Below are 24,421 nucleotides of genomic sequence, written 5' to 3'. Positions count from 1 at the left end.
ACGTGAGTTCAGCAGCATGAATCGGTGTGAAGACAGAGAGGAGGGAGTCCGTCCCTCCAAAACCAGTCTGTGTGGGGACGATGATGGCCAGACCAAAGCTCAGAGGTGAGACGAGGTTCTCTGACTGTCCAGGACTCGTCTCCATGTCAGAGTACTCAAATCTGTCCACAATCATTATTCACACTCAAAGCTCTGTGTGTGTTTTGTGTTGAAGGCCAGAGCAGCAGGACCCACCAGACTCTGCTGGACCTGGACCTGAACCCAGCTGTGTGTCCTTCAAGAGTGACCGATCAAAGGATCTCCCCATTTCTTTTAAACAGCAACATGTCTCTGACAGACAGTAAGTTGTTCTCAGTATTAAACTTGTGTTGGACAATATGACCTGAAATGTCCATGTGTCCTCCTCATGTTGTCCACTGCTGATGTTTGTCCTCATTAAATCCAGTCTGACCTGTTGTGCTTCTAATTTTCATGTTGTCACTGAAAGCTGGACACTGAAAGCTGAGGATAATATGAGGCTTCAGCACAAATCCATTGGGGACCGTCCAAAGTGTCTTTACCATCAAACTTCCTCTTTGAATGTTGGACTAAAATGCTTCGCCAACCATCGTCTCTAAATAACAGTCAGGATATTTGTGCTGAGTCTCGTGATGCAAATATTAGAAAACAGACCAACAGAGTTGGTGCTGATGGACTCCACAGTTTAGTTTGTTGTCTGTCAATCACAGTAAAATCTGCTCAGAAATCAGTCCGTTGAGTCCTGCTTTGGTCCAAGAATTGATGGACAAATGAAGCGATGATCCACTGACTGAAATCATTCAGCTTCATGTTTCATTGAACTTTGTTGTGTTGATCCTCTTCTTGTTGAAAGCTTCTGGTTTCTCCAGCAGCTTCTGAGTCTGAAGAAGAAAAAGTGAATTTTTTGACATGATGTGAGCTAATTCTTCATGATTCCTCCACAGAGGAGAGAGCTCAGAGGTTCCCAGTGGTCAGTCTGCCCCTCAGCATCAAACTCACCTGGACTCCATATTTCTGGTCTGTACATGTACAACAGCTGCTTTCACATCTGTACTGTTCACAATAATGTCCACGCTGCACTTTTTAGACCAGTGGACCATCAGTCTGTCCAACATGGATCTGATTTTTGCTTCCATGATTTCAGTTTATGACTTTCATATTGTCTTCTGCTCCAGCTGCTGGAGGAGAACGTTGTCTCTTTTGTGCGGAACGAGCTGAAGAAGATCAAGACGGTTCTGAGTTCAGATGACCCAGAATGCTTAGACAGTCAGGATGAGGATGAGGAGGTGTTAGATGGTGAGGATGAGGAGCAGCGGTGGAGCAGCAGAGAGGCAGCTCTGAAGATCACGCTGCACTTCCTGAGGAGAATGAAGGAGGAGGAGCTGGCTGAGCATCTGCAGAGCAGTAAGAGGATTTCTCTAAAGGTTTAACTGCTGGATCAATGAATATTCACTGATGTCTCAACAGATGGACCAAAATATGTTTAGACAAGGACATTAAATTCTCATCTGAACTTAATCAATCACTCATTGATTTATTTGTTGTGTCTTCATTCAGGAAGTCCTGCTTTTTGTCAGCGTAAACTTAAATGTAACCTGAAGGAGAAGTTCCAGTGTGTGTTTGAGGGGATCGCTAAAGCAGGAAAGCGGACCCTCCTGAATCAGATCTACACAGAGCTCTTCCTCACAGAGGGAGGGACTGGACAGGTCAATGATGAACATGAGATCAGACAGATTGAAACAGCATCCAGGAAACCACATGGACCAGAAACCACAGTCAGACAAGAAGACATCTTTAAAGCCTCACCTGGACGAGATGAACCAATCAGAACAGTGATGACAAAGGGAGTGGCTGGCATTGGGAAGACGGTCTTAACACAGAAGTTCACTCTGGACTGGGCTGAAGGCAAAGCCCACCAGGACATACAATTCATGTTTCCATTCACTTTCAGAGAGCTGAATGTGCTGAAAGAGAAAAAGTTCAGCTTTGTGGAACTTGTTCATCACTTCTTTCCTGAAACCAAAGAAGCAGGAATCTGCAGGTTTGAAGAGTTCAGGGTTTTGTTCATCTTTGATGGTCTGGATGAGTGTCGACTTCCTCTGGACTTCACCAACAATGAGATCCTGACTGATATTACAAAGTCCACCTCAGTGGATGTGCTGCTGACAAACCTCATCAGGAGGAAACTGCTTCCCTCTGCTCTCCTCTGGATAACCACCCGACCTGCAGCAGCCAATCAGATCCCTCCTGAGTGTGTTGACATGGTGACAGAGGTCAGAGGGTTCACTGATGAACAGAAGGGCGAGTACTTCAGGAAGAGGTTCAGAGACAAGGAGCAGGCCAACAGAATCATCTCCCACATCAAGACATCACGAAGCCTCCACATCATGTGCCACATCCCGGTCTTCTGCTGGATCACTGCTACAGTTCTGGAGGATGTGATGAAGACCAGAAATGAAGGACAGCTGCCCAAGACCCTGACTCAGATGTACATCCACTTCCTGGTGGTTCAGTTGAAACTGAAGAGCATCAAGTATGATGGAAGAGCTGATTCAGATCCACAGTGGACTCCAGAGAGCAGGAAGATGATTGAGTCTCTGGGAAAACTGGCTTTTGAGCAGCTGCAGAAAGGAAACCTGATCTTCTACCAATCAGACCTGACAGAGTGTGGCATCGATATCAGAGCAGCCTCAGTGTACTCAGGAGTGTTCACACAGATCTTCAAAGAGGAGAGAGGACTGTACCAGGGCAAGGTGTTCTGCTATGTCCATCTGAGTGTTCAGGAGTTCCTGGCTGCTCTTCATGTCCATCTGACCTTCATCAAGTCTGGAGTCAATCTGCTGTCAGAAGAACAAAGAACCTGGTGGGCTAAACAATTTAGAAATGAACTAACACATCTCCACCAGAGTGCAGTGGACAAGGCCTTTCAGAGTCCAAATGGACACCTGGACTTGTTCCTCCGATTCCTCCTGGGTCTTTCACTGCAGACTAATCAGATTCTCCTACAAGGCCTGCTGACACAGACAGGAAGAGACTCAAAAACCAATCAGTTCACGGTTGAATACATCAAGAAGAAGATTGAAGAGACTCCCTCTGCAGAGAAATGCATCAATCTGTTCCACTGTCTGAATGAACTGAATGATCGTTCTCTAGTGGATCAGATCCAACAGTCTCTGAGTTCAGGAAAATTCTCCACAGATAAACTGTCTCCTGCTCAGTGGTCAGCTCTGGTCTTCATCTTACTGTCATCAGAAAAAGATCTGGAGGTGTTTGACCTGAAAAAATTCTCTGCTTCAGAGGAGGCTCTTCTGAGGCTGCTGCCAGTGGTCAAAGCCTCCAACAAAGCTCTGTAAGTACGGAGATAGTGAAGTTTCTTCATCAGTAAATACTAATATCTGACTTACTGTTTGTTTCCTTCCTTTGTCTCTTCAGACTGAGTGGCTGTAACCTCTCAGAGAGAAGCTGTGAAGTTTTGTCCTCAGTCCTCAGATCCCCCAGTCTAAGAGAGCTGGACCTGAGTAACAACAACCTGCAGGATTCAGGAGTGAAGCTGTTGTTTGCTGGACTGAAGAGTCCACACTGTGCACTGGAAACTCTCAGGTCAGATCAAGTTACTGTTTGTGTTGACAGATTTAAGTTAGTTCTGTACATTTAGAAATTCATTTAGTTTAAACAGTCTTGGTCATGTCAGGATTTTAATCTTTCAGTCTATTTTCTTAATTTTCAGATCACTGACTGAGATTGATGATTTTGATTTTGTGACATGATGATCAGAAATAATTCCCCAGCCTGCAGTTGCAGATCATCTTTTCTGTGCGTGTCATAAAAATTTGTGCACGTGTCTGAATGTGTGAATTAAAAAAAAAAATTAATCCCTCAAATTCAAATTTGTGGATGTGTCATAAAGTTTTGTCGCTGTTGAAATATTTAAGTGCAGCAAGGGTCATTAAATCTGATTAATTTACTATTGATCAGATTGCTGAGTCATGGGAAACATGAATTGTGAAGGACTATGAGTCAGCAGTTTGAGTCAAGCACAGAGGCTGTCTCATGTGAAACTCAGTGGGATGAAGGACAAAACAAATTGGACCAAGCCAGGCTTCCTTTGTGTGAGCTGCCTCAACTACACATGAACTCCAGGCAGAGATAATGGCATCACGACCGGGGTTGTCAGCTTCCTCTGTTAACTCAGGTTTCCTTCATCAGGCTCTGTGCATGTTCCCATAAAAAGAGATGTTTGCTTTATCATTTGACTCTTTATCACCACAAAAAGGACTGATCATGTCCCCCCTCCTTCAGTCCAGAGGAACAGGTTGTTGTGATAGAGAGTTTTGGAGAATGTAAAAATTAAAAGAGGAAAATCAAGACTGTTGCTGCACATAAGACGAGAGAGGAATGCTGGCAGAAAACTGCTGATCCTTCAAATCATTCAGTTCATATATTTGTTTCAGCACTCAGTCACTCTCAGAGCCTCCTGTTTATTTCTAAGTGCACATTCGAGAGTCTGAAACTTTAAACTTCATCCAGCAGGTTTAAACATGAGACTCAGGAAGTGGATTCAGGTCTGGCACTGTCCCCTCATGATGGACACATGACTGTGTTGTGCCAGTCATGAAGACAATGAATGAACATCTGCAACATGTTTATGATGGAACAGCAAAGATTTGAACACATGCTGAGAAGAGACTCAACGTTTTAAAATAAATGTTTTTTTTCTTCTTGTTCTTCAGACTGAGTGTCTGTAACCTCTCAGAGAGAAGCTGTGAAGGTCTGTCCTCAGTCCTCAGATCCCAGTCCTCCAGTCTGAGAGAGCTGGACCTGAATCACAATAACCTGCAGGATTCAGGAGTGAAACTTCTGTCTGCTGGACTGGAGAGTCCACTCTGTGCACTGGAAACTCTCAGGTCAGATCAAGTTACTGTTTGTTGAAAAAGCGCTGACGTCTTTCTTTAACCTCAGAAGTCCACACATTTGACACATACATACATTGAATGGAGGATTTTTTTCTCTCAGTGTACCTTTTATCAGTGAAGTCTGACTGAGGTGAAAATCCTCATTTATCTTTTGTTGTCACGTGACTTTGATTACTGGATGTCACTTGATTCCTAATTCAGTCATGATTAATTACCACAAAGGTATCGTTGAGGACCTCAGGAAGTGAAGTGTCGAGTGTGAAGTCATTGACCTGTAACACAGAAACAGCTTATCAGATCTCTTCATTTTGAGAACAATGATTTGACGGACACAGCAGGACCCTCAGATGATCTTCCATGTGTGTTGTTCTGTGTTTTCAGGCTGTCAGGCTGTCTGATCACAGAGGAAGGCTGTGTTTCTCTGGCCTCAGCTCTGAGATCCAACCCCTCCCATCTGAGAGAGCTGGACCTGAGCTACAATCATCCAGGAGACTCAGGAGTGAAGCTGCTGTCGGCTGGACTGGAGGATCCTCACTGGAGACTGGACACGCTCAGGTATGAAGAGGCTGCTGCAGCCACAGTCAGTCAGTGTGAAAGAGGACGAAAAGCTGGAAACATGTTGTCTGTCGTTTTGGTTGATGGTGGATGTGAGTAAGACATGAACAATCACACATGTAGGAAACCTTTTTCCTTTGATCACAACATAAACGCTGGTTGAACATGAAAAGGACATATTTGTGTTGGAGGCCTCAAGGAGAACATCTCCAGGAACAAACATGATAATGACCTGTTGGTCATAATTGATGCAGTTTGGACAGATCTCTGCATGGTCAAAGAACTGTCTGTCAGTGTGACAAATGTCCTTTTTGTCCTCAAAAGACATAAAAACAAGCTTCCAATAACTCCAAAGCAGTTCTATTTAGTTGAAACTGCTGGAACCTGACAACCACAGGACAGAGCAGGACTTTTGAGATGCTTCATTCAAGTGTTTTTCTCAAAATGTTGGACTGTTCCTTCATCAGTAAAGAACAATTGGATTGAACTTCGTCCTCACAGCAAACATGGCTTGTAAATATTTCCATGTGCAGACATCAAGTGGCTCTTCTTGTTCTGGTGAACTTCAGGAAGTTTGATGTGAAAAGATTTCCACACAGCAGAGTCATGATGACTTGTCTCAGATATTGAATTTATTGACAATATTCACACTTGTAATGAACACATGAAGCATGGTCACATATGGGACATGACGAGGACAAGCCTGTCCAATAATAAATGATTAAAGCTCTGTTGGTTTGTTGAGTGAAGACAAAGTCAGACTGATTATTAATCATCACAGGTGGGAGAGCAAGAGAGCGATCAATGATTGAAGCAGCTTAGAATAGAAGTCAGCAACAGATTGAAATGAGGAAATGAGCTGATGAAGGCAGATTTAATGATGAGAGAGAATCAGTGTCGCTGTCAGTGTCTGAGCAGAGCTGAAGAGGTTTAGGGGCAGCAGGGAGAAGCAGGCCAGATCAACATATTGGGTTTGTGTGTATGAGAGTAATGTAACGTCCATGCTTGCATGCTGAAAGAGGATGTGCTGCTCTGACCCCCCTCCTCCTTTCAGGGTGGAGCCTGCTGGAGTCCGATGGTTGAGACCAAGTCTGAGGAAGTGTAAGTGTGTCTTTAATTTGACTGATGACAACAAAGCAGAGCACATTCAGCCATCATCAAACTGTCCATCAATCATCAGATGATCGATCGATAACTGCAGCTGTTTTCTTCTTCTCTCCATCAGATTCCCGTGAACTCAAACTGGACACAAACACAGTGAACAGAAACATCAAACTGTCTGACAACAACAGGACGATGACACATGTGGAGGAGGATCAGTCATATCCTGATCATCCAGACAGGTTTGACCAGTGTCCTCAGGTGCTGTGTGGAACTGGTCTGACTGGTCGCTGTTACTGGGAGGTCGAGTGGACAGGAGAGATTGATATATCAGTGAGTTACAGAAGAATCAGAAGGAAAGGAGATGGGAGAGAGTGTGTGTTTGGAGAGAATGATCAGTCCTGGAGACTATACTGCTCTGATGGTCACGACTCTGTCTGTCACAATAACAGAAGAACATCCATCTCCTCCTCCTGCTCCTCCTCCTCTGTCTCTCACAGAGTAGGAGTGTATGTGGACTGTTCTGCTGGCACTCTGTCCTTCTACAGAGTCTCCTCTGACTCACTGATCCACCTTCACACCTTCAACACCACATTTACTGAACCTCTTTATCCTGGTTTTGGGTTCAGGTTCTGGTCTGGTTCCTCAGTGTCTCTGTGTCCTCTGTAGGAGGGAGAGTCTTCTCCTGTTAGAGAAACACTGCTGAACAGATCAGTTGAGTCTGTGCAGGATCTCAGTCACATTCAGTCTTTCAGGTTATTGGAATAAATTGATCAATGAATTCCGTTGAAAATGATTGAAAAGATTCCTCATTTACTTTGTAAACTTCTTCCACTTCCAGTCCTTTAAAGATGGAAGTTGTGATCATTAAAATGTGGAAATGCTGTTGACTTGAACCTTCAGCTGTGTGTTGATTTCAATTCTGGATCTTGTTCCAATCAAAGCTGAATGTTGCCGTGAGTGTTTTATTGTCTTTCTTCAGGTCAGGACTGCTGACCGGACTCAGCTGAAAGATACGGAGAAATGTTTCTGGATGCTGTTGTCCATAAATAAATGGTTTTCCCAGTTTGGTGTGGAAGAACTCAGTGGGTCTTCACAGAGCCATGACTGGAACCACATCCGACACCTTTGGGATTAACTGGAGCACTGACTGTGAGCCAGACCTGATCACCGACATCAGTGTTGGATGATGCTCTGGTGTCCGATTGGGATCAAACAGCAGCTTCAATATCCGCTGCAAAGGCTGAGTGCAGAAGACAGGAGGTTGATGTGGCAGCACAGTCATGAACAGTGTCACAATCATGTTAATCACACACTGAGTGAAAGTTCAGCCGTCCACATACTTTTGGCCACAGTGTCACAAACACCCGAAGCGCAGACTGAGATGAAGCTGCTCTCTTTAATTCAGTAAAGGTGTTTTGTCCTGTCAGGTTTTGAGTCGCTGACACCTTCATGAAACTGTTCTGATTTCACACTGAAGATATGACCAACTGGAAACGTTGAGAGGAAACACACAAACAAATGCTGGTTGTCCTGCAAAATCTGCTTAATACTCAGAAACTTCCTCTAAAATTCAACCATCTCTCAATGTTTTCCACAAAATATTTCAAATTTTCACCCTTTTAGTGCAGCGTCGTACTGAGTAACTTTGTGTGTTTCTGTGTGTATTTCTCTGTTGTTGTGTATTGTGATGTGACTCTGTCCTCCAAACATTTGATATATGTCACTTTTTCTTCTGTAGAGGAAGCAGAGACTGGGGACTTGGAGGTCGATTCACTCATCACCGGGGCTGAAGTCACTGAGGCAGTTCGCAAGCTCCTCGGTGGCAAAGTGCTGGGGGTGGATGAGAGCCGCCCTGAGTACCTCAAGTCTCTGGATGTTGTAGGACTGTCTTGGTTGACACGCCTCTGCAGCATCGCGTGGCAGACGGGGACAGTGCCTCTGGACTGCCAGACTGGGGTGGTGGTCCCTCTTTTTAAAAAGGGGGACCGGAGGGTGTGTTCCAACTATCGGGGGATCACACTCCTCAGCCTCCCTGGTAAAGTCTATTCCAGGGTACTGGAGAGGAGAATCCGGCCGATAGTCGAACCCCGGATTCAAGAGGAACAATGCGGTTTTCGTCCTGGCCGTGGAACACTGGACCAGCTCTATACCCTCCACAGGGTGCTTGAGGGTTCATGGGAGTTTGCCCAACCAGTCCACATGTGCTTCGTGGACTTAGTGAAGGCATTCGACCGTGTCCCTCGCGTCATTCTGTGGGAGGTGCTCCAGGAGTATGGGGTTGGAGGCCCTCTGTTGAGGGCTGTACAGTCCCTGTACAACCGGAGCAGGAGCTTGGTCCGCATTGCCGGCAGTAAGTCGGACCTGTTCCCGGTGAATGTTGGACTCCGGCAGGGCTGCCCTTTGTCACCGGCTCTGTTCATCATTTTTATGGACAGGATTTCTTGGCGCAGCCAGGGGCCGGAGGGGGTTTGGTTCGGGGGCCGGTAGATTTCGTCTCTGCTTTTCGCGGATGATGTTGTCTTGTTGGCTACCTCGAGCCAGGACCTTCAGCATGTGCTGGGGCGGTTCGCAGCCAAGTGTGAAGCAGCTGGGATGAGAGTCAGCACCTCCAAGTCCAAGGCCATGGTTCTCGACCGGAAAAAAATGGCTTGCTCCCTTCAGGTTGGGGGAGAGTTCCTGCCTCAAGTGGAGGAGTTTAAGTATCTGGGGATCCTGTTCACGAGTGAGGGAAGGATGGAGCGTGAGATTGACAGGCGGATCGGTGCAGCGGCTGCAGTAATGCGGTCGCTGTATCGGTCTGTCGTGGTGAAGAAGGAGCTGAGCCGAAAGGCGAAGCTCTCGATTTAACAGTCAATCTACGTTCCTACCCTCACCTATGGTCATGAACTTTGGGTCATGACCGAAAGAACGAGGTCCCGGATACAAGCGGTTGAAATGAGTTTCCTCCGCAGGGTGGCGGGGCGCTCCCTTAGAGATAGGGTGAGGAGCTCTGTCACCCGGGAGGAGCTCAGAGTAGAGTCGCTGCTCCACATCGAGAGGAGTCAGCTGAGGTGGCTCGGGCATCTCTATCGGATGCCCCCTGGACGCCTCCCTAGGGAGGTGTTCCAGGCATGTCCCACCGGGAGGAGGCCCCGGGGAAGACCCAGGACACGCTGGGGTGACTATGTCACTCGGCTGGCCTGGGAACGCCTCGGGATCCCCCCGGAAGAGCTGGAGGAAGTGTCCAGGGAGAGGCAAGTCTGGGCGTCCCTGCTCAAACTGCTCTCCCCGCAACCCGGCCCCGGATAAGCGGAAGACAATGGATGGATGGAAATATGACTTTGTACATTTTATCCTCTAAATTGTGTGATTTTATTGTCAAATGTATTTCTTCCTCTCTGTGTTTTAAAGACTGAGCGTTGGTGTGTGTCTGTGTGTGTCAGTTTGTGTTGCTTTTTTTGCATCAGTGTGTCGTTGCTGCTGTTGTCATGAGGACGTTCATCATGTGATCAGCTGATTCTCACTTTAAACTCAGATGTTCCATCGTCACTTTCAGCCTCCTGAACACACAAACACACGGTGAGTCTCTTCTTCTTTAATCACATTCATGAAATCAGATGAACTTTTGTTCCATTTCATCCAAACTTTACTGTGAACCGATTTCATTCAGTCACTAGTTGGTGCTGAATTATTGAACCAAGCTGCATTTAAATGATCAAGTTGGTCCATTTGGTCTTTATTTAAAGTTTCTGTTCAATATTTTGATCTGAAAAATGTCAAATTTCATCTTAAAACTACATAACTGGTCAAAAATTCCGTCAATCAACTGAACCTTCATTAACTTCATACAAATATTCCAAAGAAGACACAATGTTCATACAAACGGGCTGTTTGATGTTTGAATGTTGAATTCAGACAAGGTCTTCATTTTTATTTTGAAGGCTTGAATCAGGTGGTTTGTTTTGAAGTTTAGTCAGATGTTAAACATAAAGTGGAAGCCAAAACATATGAAAGGTGTGTAAGTGGAGAAGTATTTCCCAGACAAAGAGCTGCTCATGGAGTCAGCCAGGTCAAACATGAAGTGCAGAGGGAAAGGAGGTCTGTCTGAACAGGAAGTGTACAGGCTGAGGACATTTGGACAGAAAGTCAGAGAAGAACTGAACAGAGATGATGGAGAGGACGCAGAATAATGTCTGTTCTTTTGACACTGTGTTTATGGGTGGTCTTCTCTTTTTTCCCATCAGCAGTTTCAGGTTTGCCACCTTGACCTTGGGATCATGGTTCCTGCAGCAGTCTCTTCACAGCCATGGGGAAGAAGCTGTGTCTCAGTCTGTTGGTGCAGGCCTTCATGACTCTGAGTCTGCCAGAGGGAAGGCTGGTGAATAGCGTCCTGGGTGGGCGGGCTCATCCCGGATCTTTGTGGCCCGTTGGAGGAGACGGCTGGAGTCGATCTCCTCTCGGCGTGGAGGTGGGGAGCTGATGATCCACTGCAGTTGTTTTTTTCATGTGCAGTGCAGCTGGCGTACCACACCGTACATCCATAGGTGAGGACACTCTCTATTGTGCAGTGGTAGAAGTTTTTCAGCAGAGGTGAGGGGAGTTTGTTTCTCTTCAGTGTCCTCAGAAAGAAGAGACGCTGCTGGGTCTTTTTGATGATGTGGGTGGTGTTCACAGTCCAGCCCAGGTCCTCCGAAATGTGCAGGCTAAGAAACTTAAAGCTGGTGACCCGTTCCACTTCCTCCCCATTGATGCTCAGGCCTGAGTGCAGTGTGGTCCTCCACTTCCTGAAGTCAGTAATGACTTCTTTTGTCTTCGTGGTGTCATTGCACCAGGCCACCAGTGCTTCCCTGTTTGGTGCCTCGTCACCGTTGTTAAGCCCCACAATGGTTGTATCATCCGCAAATTTGATGAGGGTGTTGAAGCCATAAAGTGTACAGTGCGTGCAAGACTGGACTCAGCACTCCGCCCTGAGGAACACCAGTACTGAGGACGATAGTGGGGGAAAAAAAAGAGAGGGGAGAGCGAGTACGCAGTCCCCCACAACAACAAATTATGCAGCCGAGATTCCTCTGCCAGGTAAGTAAGCAGTGGTCAGTGGTAGTTTAAGTACTGCTGTGGGAACATCCAAAGCTGAATCAAACATGTCGTTTGTATTATCCTGATGTGGTAGAAAAGAAAGCACACAGACACACAAAGAGTTTGCTCTAGGAATGTCTGATTTCCAACTCGTCAGTGTTATCTGGTTCTTGAGGCCTGTTGATTGTCCATCCTGACGGTTTTAACACCTTCATCCTGTGTGGAGCTGTAAGGAAAGATCAGCATCTGCATGACAACAGTTTAAATAATTGGTGACCCTTTGTTGAGAGATATCAAAAGCCCCATATCTCTGGTACTACTTTTTCATCACTTTTACATCTTGTGCAACTTTCTCTGTGTCTGTGGGTCCGTGAGAGACAATGGGGCCCATTGTTTACAGTAGGGATCAGTTGCTGGCCCTGCATAACACAGCTGTGTGGCCGGAGGAACGACCTGATGTCCCCCGCAAGCTAAGGAGGAGGATGCGGGGGTGCCGTGCTGGGATCAAAAGCCGCGACAGGAGGAGAGCTTCTAGACCGACTCTCTCGTCCATCATCATGGGGAACATAAGATCTCTCACCAATAAAATGGACGAGCTGGCGGCGTTGACCCGGCATTGTCAGGAATTCCGGCGGTGCAGTTTGTTATTGTTTACAGAGACATGGCTGGGAATGTAGCACACAGACGCGACTGTAGTGCTGGATGGATTCTCACTCATATGGGCAGACCAGAGGGGAGAGGAGTGGTAAGAGGAATGGAAGAGGGCTGGCATTGTTTGTGAAGGCCATATTATCTGCCGCGGGAGTTCTCACACGCCATAGTGGTGGCTGTGTATATTCCTCCCTCTGTTAACGCCGATGCAGCCTGTGACGTCCTCAACACCGTGATCAGCAGGCTGCAGACTCAGAAACCACAGGCCCTCTTACTGATCTCTGGGGATTTTAACCATGCCTCTCTGTCTTCCACTCTGCCCAATTTCATCCAGTATGTCGCATGTGCCACCAGAGACAGCAAAACACTGGACTTATTCTATGCCAACACCAAGGAGGCATACAAATCATCACCCCTCCCTCCTCTGGGAAGAGCTGATCACAAACTGGTTCATCTCCTGCCTGTCTACAAGCCCCTTGTTTACAGGCAACCAGCTGTGTCCCGCACAGTGAAGAGGTGGTCTGACAAGGCTGAAGAGGCTCTGAAGGACTGCTTCGAGACAACGGTGTGGGAAATATTCAGTGACTCTCATGAGGAGGACATCGACAGTTTGACAGACAGCATCATGGACTACATAAACTTCTGAGTGGAGAACACTGTCCCCTCCAGGACTGTCCAGTGCCACTCTAACAACAAACCCTGGATTAATCCTGACATTAAGGCTCTTTTCAAGGAGAATAAGAGGGCCTTCAAGTCAGGAAACAAAGAGGAGCTGAAAACTGTTCAGAGGGAGCTCAGAAGGAAAATCAGGGAGGGGAAGGATAGATACAGGAAGAGAATGGAGGAACAGCTTTAGGAGAACAACACCAGGGGAGTCTGGAGAGGCCTGAAAACCATCCCAGGCCACCAGGAGCCAAACTCCCAGGTAGCTGGGGATCCAAAGTGGGCAGATGAGCTGAACACCTTTTTTTTAAGGAAACATCTGCCCCTCCCCTAGCTGTACCAGCACTGCAGCAGTCCTCTTTTGATCTGCCAGCACTCTGCCCAAGTACCCCCCCACCACCACCACTGTATTCAGCTCACCGCCACCAACGCCACCCCCACTGCTCCTCCCAGTCCCCCATCCACTTCACAAAACACTCAGCCCCCTGCTTCAACTGTCCCTCACACCTCTGCAAGTGAGGAATCAGCTCAGGAGGTTGAAGACCAGGAAGGCTGCAGGACCGGATGCAGCTGGACTCCTCAGATCCTGCTCTGATCAGCTGAGTGGGATCATTGGACATCTGTTCAACCTGAGCCTGAGACTGGGAAGGGTGCCACGCCTCTGGAAGACGTCCTGTGTGGTACCTGTGCCAAAGACCCCACATCCCAAGGACCCTAGCTGCTGTAGCCAAGGAGCTGGTTATGGACTTCCATCAGCGCCCGTACTCTCCCCCATCACCAGTGAACATCCAGGGAAGGGACATTGAGATGGTGACATCTTATAAGTACCTGGGTGTTCATCTGAGCAACAAACAACAACAAACTTGACTGGACTCATAACACCACTGCACTTTATAAAAAAGGACAGAGCAGACTCTATCTGCTCAGGAGGCAGAGGTCTTTTGGGGTGCGTGGGGCACTCCTGAAGACCTTCTATGACTCTGTTATGACCTCTGCCTTGTTCTATGGTGTAGTCTGCTGGGGGAACAGCATCACAACAGCTGACAGGAAGAGGCTGGACAAACTCATCAGGAAGGCCAGCTCTGTCCTGGGATGCCCTTTGGAACTGGTGGAGGAGGTGGGGGAGATGAAGATGACAGGCAAGCTGTCCTCCATAACAGTCAATGACTCCCACCCCCTCCAACACACACTCACTGCACTGAGGAGCTCCATCAGTGATAGGATGTTACATCAAAAATGTTTGAAGGAACGGTATTGCTGGTCATTCCTTCCTGCAGCTGTCAGACTGCACAACAAAAACTGCTCCAAGTTATCAGTGCAATAATCTATGCAATACAACCTGTTACTGTACTTAACAGCCTGTAAATACTATTTACAATTTTTTTAAGATGACATTTCTTTTTATCTCACTCTTTTGTATATACTTCTTGTTTTTAATCTGCATGCACTTGTTACACTGCTTTATCTGCTTTATAGGTGCTGCTGTAAATTGGAATCTTTTAATAAAAGAATCCTGAATTGAATTGAACTGAACTGAATTGAACTGAATTAAATTGAATTGAGAAACGTTCCGCTAGAGGGCACAACTCTCCAGATTAAATCCAGGTCTCAGCGAGAAGGAGGAAATCCAGATTATGGAATGTAATTAGGTCGTTGAGAATGAAAGATTTACGAGCCACAGACTGAGAGTTTGTAAGTATTTCTGCTGTTGTTGATTCGTACCAAAGAGATACGGGCATATACATGAAAGTTTGGAAACTTTTATTTTGAAAATCAGCGAACCAATGGTACCGGGGAGCAGTGGTACTTCCTGCGGCTAGCATGCTAATTTCTTCCGTTCCGTATCACGTTGTTCTCATCAGATTCAGTCGCAGTGACCCAGCAGAGTCTGTATGTGCGGATAAACGTGTTGAAGTGGACTTTGTGTGAACTTCCGTGATGATTCACCGCAGCCTCATCTCCTGTTAGCCAGCAATGCTACCGGAAGTTAGCCTAGTCTGCTAGCAGGAAGTAGACGGAGCCCGGCCTCACGGTGCGAGTGGGAGTAGCTTCTATAGAGACCGAAGAGAGCAGATAGCCTTTAACGGAGTGTGTCTGGAGGAAAAGTCGCTGTGAATCAGTGAAAATGTCTAAAGTCCAAACGCTGAGAGCTTTTGTGGAGCAGCGACTAACTGCGGCTGCTGAAGAGATAATTGAGCTGTTTGAAAGAACGATAGCGGAGTACGAGGAGGAACTTTGTCGACAACGAAAACGGCTGGACGCTGTTTTCCAGCTTGATGTCCGGTTACACAGAACAGGTTTGACTCTTTGCTGCTTATTCTCACTGCAAACTGCTGCAAAGCAGCAGAACTTGAGTTATTTGAGCGTAAAACGAGCTGAGGGTGTGAGACTGTGCTCTTTCTAAAGGCTCCTTTCTTCTTCATTGTCTGAAGAAAAACGAGCGCCTGCGTTGAGGCTGCAGTCGTTTTCCAGATTGTATGTTGTTAGCCCTGAGGTCACAGGCAGTGGCGGCTCCTGATCCGATTTTGTCAGGGGGGGCAACTGCTGTGATGATGGCTAGGATGACCCGTTCAATGAGCAAAATAATATTAAATACAAGTCATATAGCTAACTTTACAGTGTTACATAGTATTGTTTAATTTGGTTTTCATGTTCAACCACTAGACACCAGACATGTATTGTACATACTGTACAGTATTTTGTCTAGCTTTATCAAGGTAAATGTCTCACAATAAATTTGATTCCACAATAAAACACTTCCACTGTGGCCATCAGCAGATACACTGTCATTTACTAGTTTGTCCATGAAATCACTGTTTAGCACAGTCTACAATTAATAGGCACCATGAATGCTATAGCAATAATCAAATCAAATTATACTATCATCACTGTGGATATTCTCATTCATCCAGGCCATTGTAAGCTTCAGGGCATTCAATCGTTCGCAACTGGACTTTGTCAGTTTGTCTTGGAAAATGTTTCGCCTCTCATCCAAGCAGGCTTCATCAGTTCATGCGCATCAGACTAGATAGGACAGCTCTAGTCTAATGAAATGGTGTTAGATTCAAGTATTTATCATCTGAGTGAGGCCAACCCCCAAAACCAAGGACGGTATCACTCTATTGTGAGGCAAACAATCCCCCAGTAAGGCAGGGTAGGGTGCAACCCTTGGGTGTCAACGACAGTCGTCTGCCTCGTTAGTGTCCCATTCTTGTCATTGGGAGGCTCCTAGAGCCATGTGTGTATGGCTTTGTTTTTCATAGGCTAAATTTTTGAATCTCTTTGGAAGAGATGAAAGGACAGCATTGTATGTGGGAGATAGGTGGTGTCTCAGACCTCCCCCTCTGTTCAGAGACGGTTTTTCAACCTTGACATAGATGGCCTCTCTCACTCCTCTTTCAAACCATCTGTCTTCTCTGTCCAGAAATATTCTTCTTGTAACTGTAATTAATCAAATCTTTCCAGAACATATTCAGTATATACAGTATTTGGCTGGCAATATGCAATCAATACACTATTTACAATTCAACTCACTATTTAATAATACATTCACTCATCACTTGTACTGAAATTTTGCTCACCTCTCTTTCAAGCAGGCAAAATGATCAATTACCCTCCACCCATTGTCTATACCCGACTATCCCTTTGAGGGGTTGCGGGGGGCTGGAGCCTATTCCAGCTGTCAACGGGCGAGAAGCGGGATACACCCTGAGCCGGTCACCAGCTGGTCGCAGGGCAGTGATCAATTACGATCTCATTGAAATCAGACATGTTCCTGACGAGTGTTCCCCCCATAGAAAGCAAGGCCAATGTTACAGTTGCTAGCCATGCTGATCTTGCAGTCTCCTGAGTCCCGACACGTGCGTATCGTCCGAGCACGCATCAGTGCGTATGACAAAATCACATTGGGGCAAGCCCTCCTGGAGCCCATAGAAATTAATTTTAAGATCCAAAAATTGAAAAAATCAAACAAAACAACAACAACAAAAAATCTTAACATGTAAGTCTATGAGAGCGTCTGGGGCGATTTTCAATCTGACTGAAATCGCCCCGATGGGGAGGGGCTTCTGATTAGTGAATAATATTAAGACTCAGACTGGCTCTCTCTTTTTGTCATGTGGCTTAAGGAGGGCGGTGCACTATCGCCCACTATGGGCCAGCTGCCCCTGGTCACAGATGAAGTATAGCAGTGCTGGGCCCGGAGTGACAGAGCTCACGCTGGAGTTCTGTCATAAAGAACTGCGGTCAAGCCAGCTGCTCCAACATCTCAAGTGCTCCCGTACTGTAGACTTTACGGTGAATAGACGGATGCGGTTGAGAAAGTCAGCGCTAGGATGCTACAGCGTGCACCACCTTTTGGTTTTCAAAATAAAATGTGGGTTATTGAAAAGCAATAAAAAGAGATGTGTCAGTGTGATCCTGCACAGGTTTTGAATCATTATGTCACATGACCAAGAGGCTATTGACAAAAATTGATGACATAAATCAGAAATTGATGATCAAGAGTGTTAAGATGTCAGTGGTTTAAATGCTAACAGGAAATGACCGTTTTCTAAAAGGTGTGTTTGTGTTTGATGCTTCTCCACAGACGTCCAGCTGCTGTCGGTGAGTCAAGAAGAAGATCCCCCTGAGCAGCAGGAGTGGAGCCCCAGTCTCGACCAGGGGGACCCAGCAGAGCTGCCACACATTAAAGAGGAACAGGAGGAACTCTGGACCAGTCAGGAGGGAGAGCAGCTTCCAGGGCCGGAGGAGGCAGATATCACCAAGTCCACATTCCCTCCTGTCCCTGTGAAGAGTGAAGAAGAGGATGAAGAGAAACCTCAGTGCTCACATCTTCATCAGAGACACACTGAAGACATGAAGACAGAAGCTGGTGGAGAGGACTGTGGAGGACCAGAACCAGCCAGGAGCTCAGATTCAGACAGACATTTAGAACCCGACACTGACGACCAGACGTCTCAGTCCTCTGAACCTGAGACTGATGACAGCTGTGATTGGGAGGAGACCGGAGAACCTCAGTCAGGTTTAAACTCTCTGCAAAACAATGATGACCACAGTGGAGTCCAAACAGGAGAGAAACCATTCAGTTGCTCAGTTTTTGGGGAAAGTTACCAACATAAGAAATCCTTAACGTCTCACATGAGACTTCATTCAGAGGGAAAATATTTCAGCTGCTCAGTTTGTGAGAAAACTTTTCCGCAGAGAGGATTGTTTTTGAGGCACATGAGAATCCACACAGGAGAGAAACCTTTCAGCTGCTCCGTTTGTGGTAAAAGATTTACACAAAAGCCAAGTCTTCGACGACACTCGACTGTCCACACGGGAGAGAAACCCTTCAGTTGCTCAGTTTGTAAGAAAACTTTTCAGCAGAGAGGAAATATGGTGACACACATGAGGATTCACACAGGCGAGAAGCCCTTCAGTTGTTCTGTCTGTGGTTTAAGATTCAGACAAAAGGCACATCTGAGACAACACTCGACTGTCCACACAGGAAAGAAACCGTTTAATTGCTCAGTTTGTGGTAAAAGATACCAACAAAAGAACTCCTTAACGTCTCACATGAGACGTCATTCAGAGGGAAAATATTTCAGCTGTTGAGTTTTTGAGAAAACTTTTCATTGGAGAGAAAATATGGTGACACACATGAGGATTCACACAGGAGAGAAACCCTTTAGTTGTTCTGTCTGTGGTTTAAGATTCAGACTAAAGGACCATCTGAGACAACACTCGACTGTCCACACAGGAGACAAACCTTTCATCTGCTCTGTTTGTGGTAAAAGAGTCACTGAGCTCGCTCATATCAACCATCACAAGTGTGTTGGTGAGAGCACCAGAAATAGATGAAGCTGCAGAGACGCTTGTTGAGACGGTTTCTTCCAGCGGGACTGAAGCTCTGGCGACAAGACTTGGTTCAAAACTGTGATCCACTGTAACAAGAATTTGTTTTTTTAAAGGATAGGCAGCTGTAATGGATTGTTTCTGGAGGCTGGACTTGACCAAAAACTCTGCTTTCTAACTCTAAATTCACTGATTTTGTGGAAACCGAATCATATTTTTTGTAGAAAATGTTTCACTTCTGTTGCAACAATTGGTTGTTTTTCCAGTGGAGGAGACCAGACCTGTAACTGACCTTGACTGATGTTGATGAGAGTTCGGAGCTCAATCACTTTGATTACCTGCCGTGTCGGCTCTGTGTCCATGCCTGCCAGATAGCCACTTAGTTCACCTGTCCTGCACGTTGAGTGTAAAGATGTCATGTTTAATTCTTATTACTGTTGTTTGTTCATTATCTGCTTCAGGTGCAGTTTAGGGGGTGTTGTTGCTGCACTAAAATGCGGCAGAACTAGTTTAAAGTAGCGTTTATCATCGATGTTTAACCCTCATTGTCACCGCAAGTAGCACACGTTTGACTTTCACAATAAGAGCGTCATGCCAGATCGGTTACCGGAAGTGATATGTTAGTGAATGATTGTGACTTGACAGAGTGAGACAAGTCTGTGAGATCTGTGTGCTGAGTGTGTTAAAGTGTTTGTTTATTATCTACCTCATTTGATTATTGTCTGTTTAACCAAGAAATTGTTGGTTTCTTTGTAGATAAAAGAGCTTGGTTTGTCCCAGCTCTATATGGAAAGTGTCCTGAGACAACTTCTGTTGTGATTTGGCGCTATACAAATAAAATTGAATTGAATTGAATTGAATTGAATTTATATTAGACTGGTGATATGTTATAGGTTGAGTCAATTAATGGATATGTTTATTTATCCTTCATTAAGTTGTATTTGTTATTCTTTCTTGTAGAAAAACCACACACACACACACACACACACACACATACCCAAGGCTTGTACTGTGTATGTGATGCTTATAAGAGAGTAAAGAGAAGAGGAGAACATCACATCAGCCTCTCAGTCCTTTATTCGCACAGACTCTGAACGGCCTTAAGCAGTGCTCTGGCCGGCACTCCCTGTGTTAACCTGGCGGTCAAACCCTGCGCCAGCACCCTACCAGACAGAGTAGTGTCCTCTCCACCACACTCTCTGTAGGATGAAACAGCAGCATCCCCCTTTAAATCATTGTAACGCGAGCAAAGGCCTGTTTGTCTCAGACGTGCGCCGGAGGGTTTGTCCCCTGGAGCCCGCTGCATCAGGTCAGCTGTTTGTCCTTTTGAGCTGGAAATAGACAATCACTGTATCGAGAGCTTACGGTCCAGGTGATGAGACTGATCTGCCACTAATTCATTAGTTATTATTAAATCAGCATTACAAGAAAAGAATAAGTAAAATCCTTCGGAGCTGAGGAAGGTTGGTGTCCCTTTCTACATGAACGAGTGCAAACATTAAACCAAAGGCTTCATGACCTGATTCCCAACACCGGGAACTTTGCCTTTCAGTCTCGCGCATATTCTCTGCTTTACAACCGATTAAAATGAGACAAAAGTCTTTTATTTCACTTTGGACAAAATGTGTTGTTTTGAACCCATGAGTGTTTCATGTCCATCAGCCTGTCCAGTGGGGACGTTGTGGGTGGTTTGTCCTGTCAGAAACTTACCTGTTACCTGCCATCATCTGTCCTTCTGGAGCAGGAACCACCTCTGAGCTTTGTCTCTGTTCTCTTTGGTCACCTTAAGCCGAGCAGCTTGTTCGATGATGAACTTGAATTATTTGCACGTTTTTTCACTCAGCACTTCCTGTATCCATTTCAAATTAAAAGCCTGCTGCATTTTTTTTGTGGAAGCTCTTATTGTGAAATGTTTGCACGCACAGAGAATTGTGCTGGCGGTCTGCATGGACGCTTCACGTGCCACAGGTCGCTGTCACGGACTGGCAGAAGAGTGATGTGAAATGTTCAGTTTGTGTCCGGTAGAAACGGTTTTACAACTGGTTGAAATCCTCATCCAATCAGAGTGCTGTCATTCAGTACAGTCTGAAAGTACTTGTACTTTACTTGAGTATTTGTACTTTCTTCTGGTTTCCACTGCATTTCATCTAAAGCTTCAGTTACTGTGGAGATTCACATTATTATTACAAAATATGATCAGATAATAAACAATGAAGTAAAATTACAGATGAAACTGCAGTATAAAAGTATTGTGGGATGATCCACTCTGCAGAACAAGTACTTTTACTTCGTTCTTTAAGTATGTTCCTTCTGTACTTGTACTCCAGTACAATGTTGATGTGAGTATTTCTCCCTCAGAAATACTAGAAATGTGAATAAAAGGCAGAATAAAAAGCTGGAGCCGTTCAGACTTCCTACTTCCTGTTTCCTGTCAGTCTGGACCATGAGTCTCTGGAACTGGACTCCCTCTTGGCCTGTCCACTCTCTGCCGACTTGTCAGCTTCAGTGTGTGGATCCCCCAGATTTTCATTTGAGTCTGTTTACTGCTGTCTCAAACATAACAGGAATGGTCCATCATGGTTGGTAAGTTTGGAGATGATTGCTGTGTGGAGTGTTTCCTACCTGGACCAGAGGGAGGGAAGAAGGGAGTGGTGAGTGGAGGACCACAGTCAGTGAAAGCCAAGTCTTTTCAGCATGTCTCAGCTGTTTGTGAAGAAGAACGACAAAGAAGGACAGAAGAAGAAGGAAGACAAGGTTCAGATGGTGCTGGATTCTGCTGGAGGTTCATGAATGTTGTTGATAAATTTGGAGAAAATCTCGATGTTGCACTGAGGGAAGGATTCACACCAACTCAGACAACCTGGTCTGAGTTCTGGACTGAACAGTGTCATGAGTGGATCACTGTGGGTGGACACTGGAAATAGTTCTCACTGTGATGCTGAATTAATCCAGCAGTTGGCAGTAATGAAACCCACATGGCTGCCAACCACCATAAAAGTCAGAAGAGAAGAAGAACCAGAAACATGGTAGTGCAACATGGTGGACGAGGACCTGCTGCCTCTATGGACATAAAGACTCATTCTAAGGTAAAGAAAACATGTTGATTATTATTTTGAGGTGATTAAACACGAATGAAAACAGAACTCTGAATATTATTTTCCATGTCTGTTAACAGATCCTCTGAATCCTCCACACTGTACCTTCAACACTGACTGTTCTTTCACTTTGGGCTCTGGGTGAAGTTACTACTTGTTATTGTTGTTCACTGAAGACAAATCAGATTTCATCATGTTTCCAGGCTACTTCCACATGGATAATATTGTCCTCGGACTAGATTTGGATCAGATCTTGATGTTTCCTCCAAGACACTCAAAAGGTTTCAGCTCAGTTCCTTCCTTTGTCTCCTCCATGTTTCTGTGGCAGGAAGCCTCTCTTTAGTTTTTCTTACTTGTGTAGAAAGAGGAACAATCAGCCGGCCTGTGAGGAGCCACGTTCCTCTGATGGTCTTTGATTTGAACTTCAGTATTGAGAGCTCCTGCATGGTGACCTGGTCACTAACCAGGTGAGCCTGTGAAGCTCAGTGTGATGCTGCCCTCTGGTGGCTGCAGCAGTCTGTGCTGCTGATGGTTCATGTGGATTTTCATTGTGATGTTTGACTTTGAAGAGTTGCTGCTCAATGTTGATGTTTGTCTTCTTTCTGTTCATGAAGCTTTATTTAAACAGCTGCTGCTTTTCTACTGGAACAGCTTCAAATACTGTCGCAGCTTCACACCATGTTTTCATTGGTTTGAAGAAGACTGTGTTTAAAGCTCAGTCGCAGGCAGAAATGAGCACATCCAGAGTTTTTTAAGACGCTGATTGGTTTTCTCTTCAGTTATTGAAATGAATCTAGCGTGAACCATCACAAATAAAGACAGACTTGCTGCAGCGTTAATGGAAATGATTCAAGTATCAATAAAGGTCCAATGTATCAGAGATGGCCAGAACTTCAGAGTCAAACCACTGCCACTGTCCTCCTGGCCTGGTGTCTGGCTCTGGCATCATGCAGAACCCTCAGTAGGGGACAGTGAGCCATCAGAGTTTGTGGTCGGGGACCTCTCACACCTGGTGTAGAAGGTGTTGAAGCACAGACCTGCTCTTGTGTATGTGTTGACATATGTTGTTGTTGTCCTCAGAGACTCCCAGTCAGGACAGTCCATGCAGTCCTGGAGCGTGTCAGTTGCTTCTGGAGTCCATGACCTTCCTGTGGTCCTGGATGGTTTAGTCCTCTTCAGGTGTTTTCTGTGTGTTGGGAGCATCTGCATGATGCAGTGATCTTAGAGTCCAGAACACTAACAAGGACAATGGACAAGACTTCTCTCTGCACTCCATCAGAACTGGTTTCAGGACACTGGAGTAATGTTGATGTGTTTTCACTGCATCCAGCTGTTGGTGGTGTAAAAACATGTCGCTGTCGTTATCTGTTGCGTTATCTGTCTTTTGACAGCAGAAATCCATGTTGGTGCCTGTGGAATTTCATGTGAACGTCGACAAAATGAGCGTCTGAGACACATAAAGAAGTCTCGACCGTTAACGTTCTCCAGGAGACGTCGTGAAGTCGAGGAAGGGATGTCCTCAGCAAATATCTGCTGAAGGATGCCGGCTGGAGTGAGTTTGGTGAAAACACCTGAATGTTCCAGGTGTTACCCGCTGATGTTGTGATGTTGGAAGTCATGAAATTGCCGCCACTGTAAAATAAACATTTCCAGTTGAGGTCATTCAGTCTGTGAAGGCCACAGTTAAAGTCTGAACAAGCTGCAATGACTTTTAGCGTTGTTCTTCTTATGCAGTGCAGGAATGGACTTCAGGGACAGACTGGACCTCCTGACGTCTGTCTTCAGAGGACAGATGGACCATCACTGTGGGAGAGGAGGCATCTGGACTGTCCTGCAATACTGACGATCCACCTCACGTAAACACACAAACACTAAACGATTGCTTGGATTCAGGAACGAACTGTCTCCTGCAGACATGCTTGATTTAAAGCTTGGATTTTGTAGACGTGGTCAGCTGTGTTTGTGTTTTCTTTGCTTCTTCTTTTCATGAGCGTAGTTTGAAAAACAAAGGGAACTTTCAAGGTAAATTTGCTGCATTTATCCTGAAAAAATATGGCTAAACTAAATAAAATAACAATAATAATAATATAAATGTTAATGTCTTGTTTGACATTTTGTTGTTTAACTTTTAATGCTTGATGGAATTATGTCTTCAGTGGGTCATCACATACAGATTAAGTCCATATGATTTCTCACTTTTTATGATTAAGACTAAACTAAGTACTGTACTACGTCATATAAACTGAGTTTGTTTTCATTCCAGAATAGTTCGTTCTCAGTTCAGACCTCCTTGTGTCATATGCTCTTCATGCTGCTGCACTTTTAAACCTTCCTGTTAAAACCTCTGATGATAAAAACAGCTGATGCAGCGAGTGTGCCGTCTGGGCCGTCTGAAACATCTCATCTTTGGAAACTCTCTTCATGTTGCTGCTGCAAATCATCCAGAATTTTCACACTTCAGGGCTTGAACCCAGGAGGCTCCAGCGTCACACTGACAAATCCTGATTTGCTGCCAGTAATCAGGAACTC

The 24,421-nt window shown here is 45.5% G+C and overlaps 3 protein-coding genes across 4 annotated transcripts in view; all 3 read left to right on the top strand.

Moving 5' to 3' along the window:
* LOC139352064 (NLR family CARD domain-containing protein 3-like) overlaps positions 1–24,421 on the top strand; it is an 88,973-nt gene continuing 64,552 nt past the window's right edge. For both annotated transcript variants that reach the window (XM_070994114.1, XM_070994113.1), the window contains exons 1-2: positions 1–105; positions 215–340. In XM_070994114.1, the coding sequence (XP_070850215.1) occupies positions 17–105; positions 215–340 (215 nt within the window). In that variant the 5' untranslated portion in view covers positions 1–16. The remainder of the gene's footprint in view (positions 106–214; positions 341–24,421) is intronic.
* Positions 1,368–7,534, top strand: LOC139352068 (NLR family CARD domain-containing protein 3-like). Its single transcript, XM_070994117.1, has 6 exons — positions 1,368–1,422; positions 1,576–3,367; positions 3,451–3,618; positions 5,313–5,486; positions 6,541–6,587; positions 6,712–7,534. The coding sequence occupies exons 1-6, from the start codon at positions 1,386–1,388 to the stop codon at positions 7,254–7,256; spliced, it is 2,763 nt and encodes a 920-aa protein (XP_070850218.1). The 5' UTR covers positions 1,368–1,385; the 3' UTR covers positions 7,257–7,534.
* On the top strand, positions 14,768–19,644 carry LOC139352074 (zinc finger protein 260-like). Its single transcript, XM_070994125.1, has 2 exons — positions 14,768–15,256; positions 17,548–19,644. The coding sequence occupies exons 1-2, from the start codon at positions 15,085–15,087 to the stop codon at positions 18,555–18,557; spliced, it is 1,182 nt and encodes a 393-aa protein (XP_070850226.1). The 5' UTR covers positions 14,768–15,084; the 3' UTR covers positions 18,558–19,644.

This window comes from Chaetodon trifascialis, chromosome 24, assembly GCF_039877785.1.
Source record: "Chaetodon trifascialis isolate fChaTrf1 chromosome 24, fChaTrf1.hap1, whole genome shotgun sequence".
Taxonomy (NCBI): Eukaryota; Metazoa; Chordata; class Actinopteri; order Chaetodontiformes; family Chaetodontidae; genus Chaetodon; species Chaetodon trifascialis.
Note: the sequence above shows the minus strand (reverse complement) of the source record. Positions and strands in the feature narration are given on the sequence as shown.

Bases quoted from the DNA above. Each gene is read 5' to 3' on its own strand.
- LOC139352074 (XM_070994125.1), top strand. From the start codon at position 15,085: ATGTCTAAAGTCCAAACGCTGAGAGCTTTTGTGGAGCAGCGACTAACT. The intron at 15,257-17,547 runs GTTTGACTCTTT...GCTTCTCCACAG, and splicing joins TGTCCGGTTACACAGAACAG to ACGTCCAGCTGCTGTCGGTG.
- LOC139352068 (XM_070994117.1), top strand. From the start codon at position 1,386: ATGAAGGAGGAGGAGCTGGCTGAGCATCTGCAGAGCA. The intron at 1,423-1,575 runs GTAAGAGGATTT...GTCTTCATTCAG, and splicing joins GGCTGAGCATCTGCAGAGCA to GAAGTCCTGCTTTTTGTCAG. The intron at 5,487-6,540 runs GTATGAAGAGGC...TCCTCCTTTCAG, and splicing joins TGGAGACTGGACACGCTCAG to GGTGGAGCCTGCTGGAGTCC.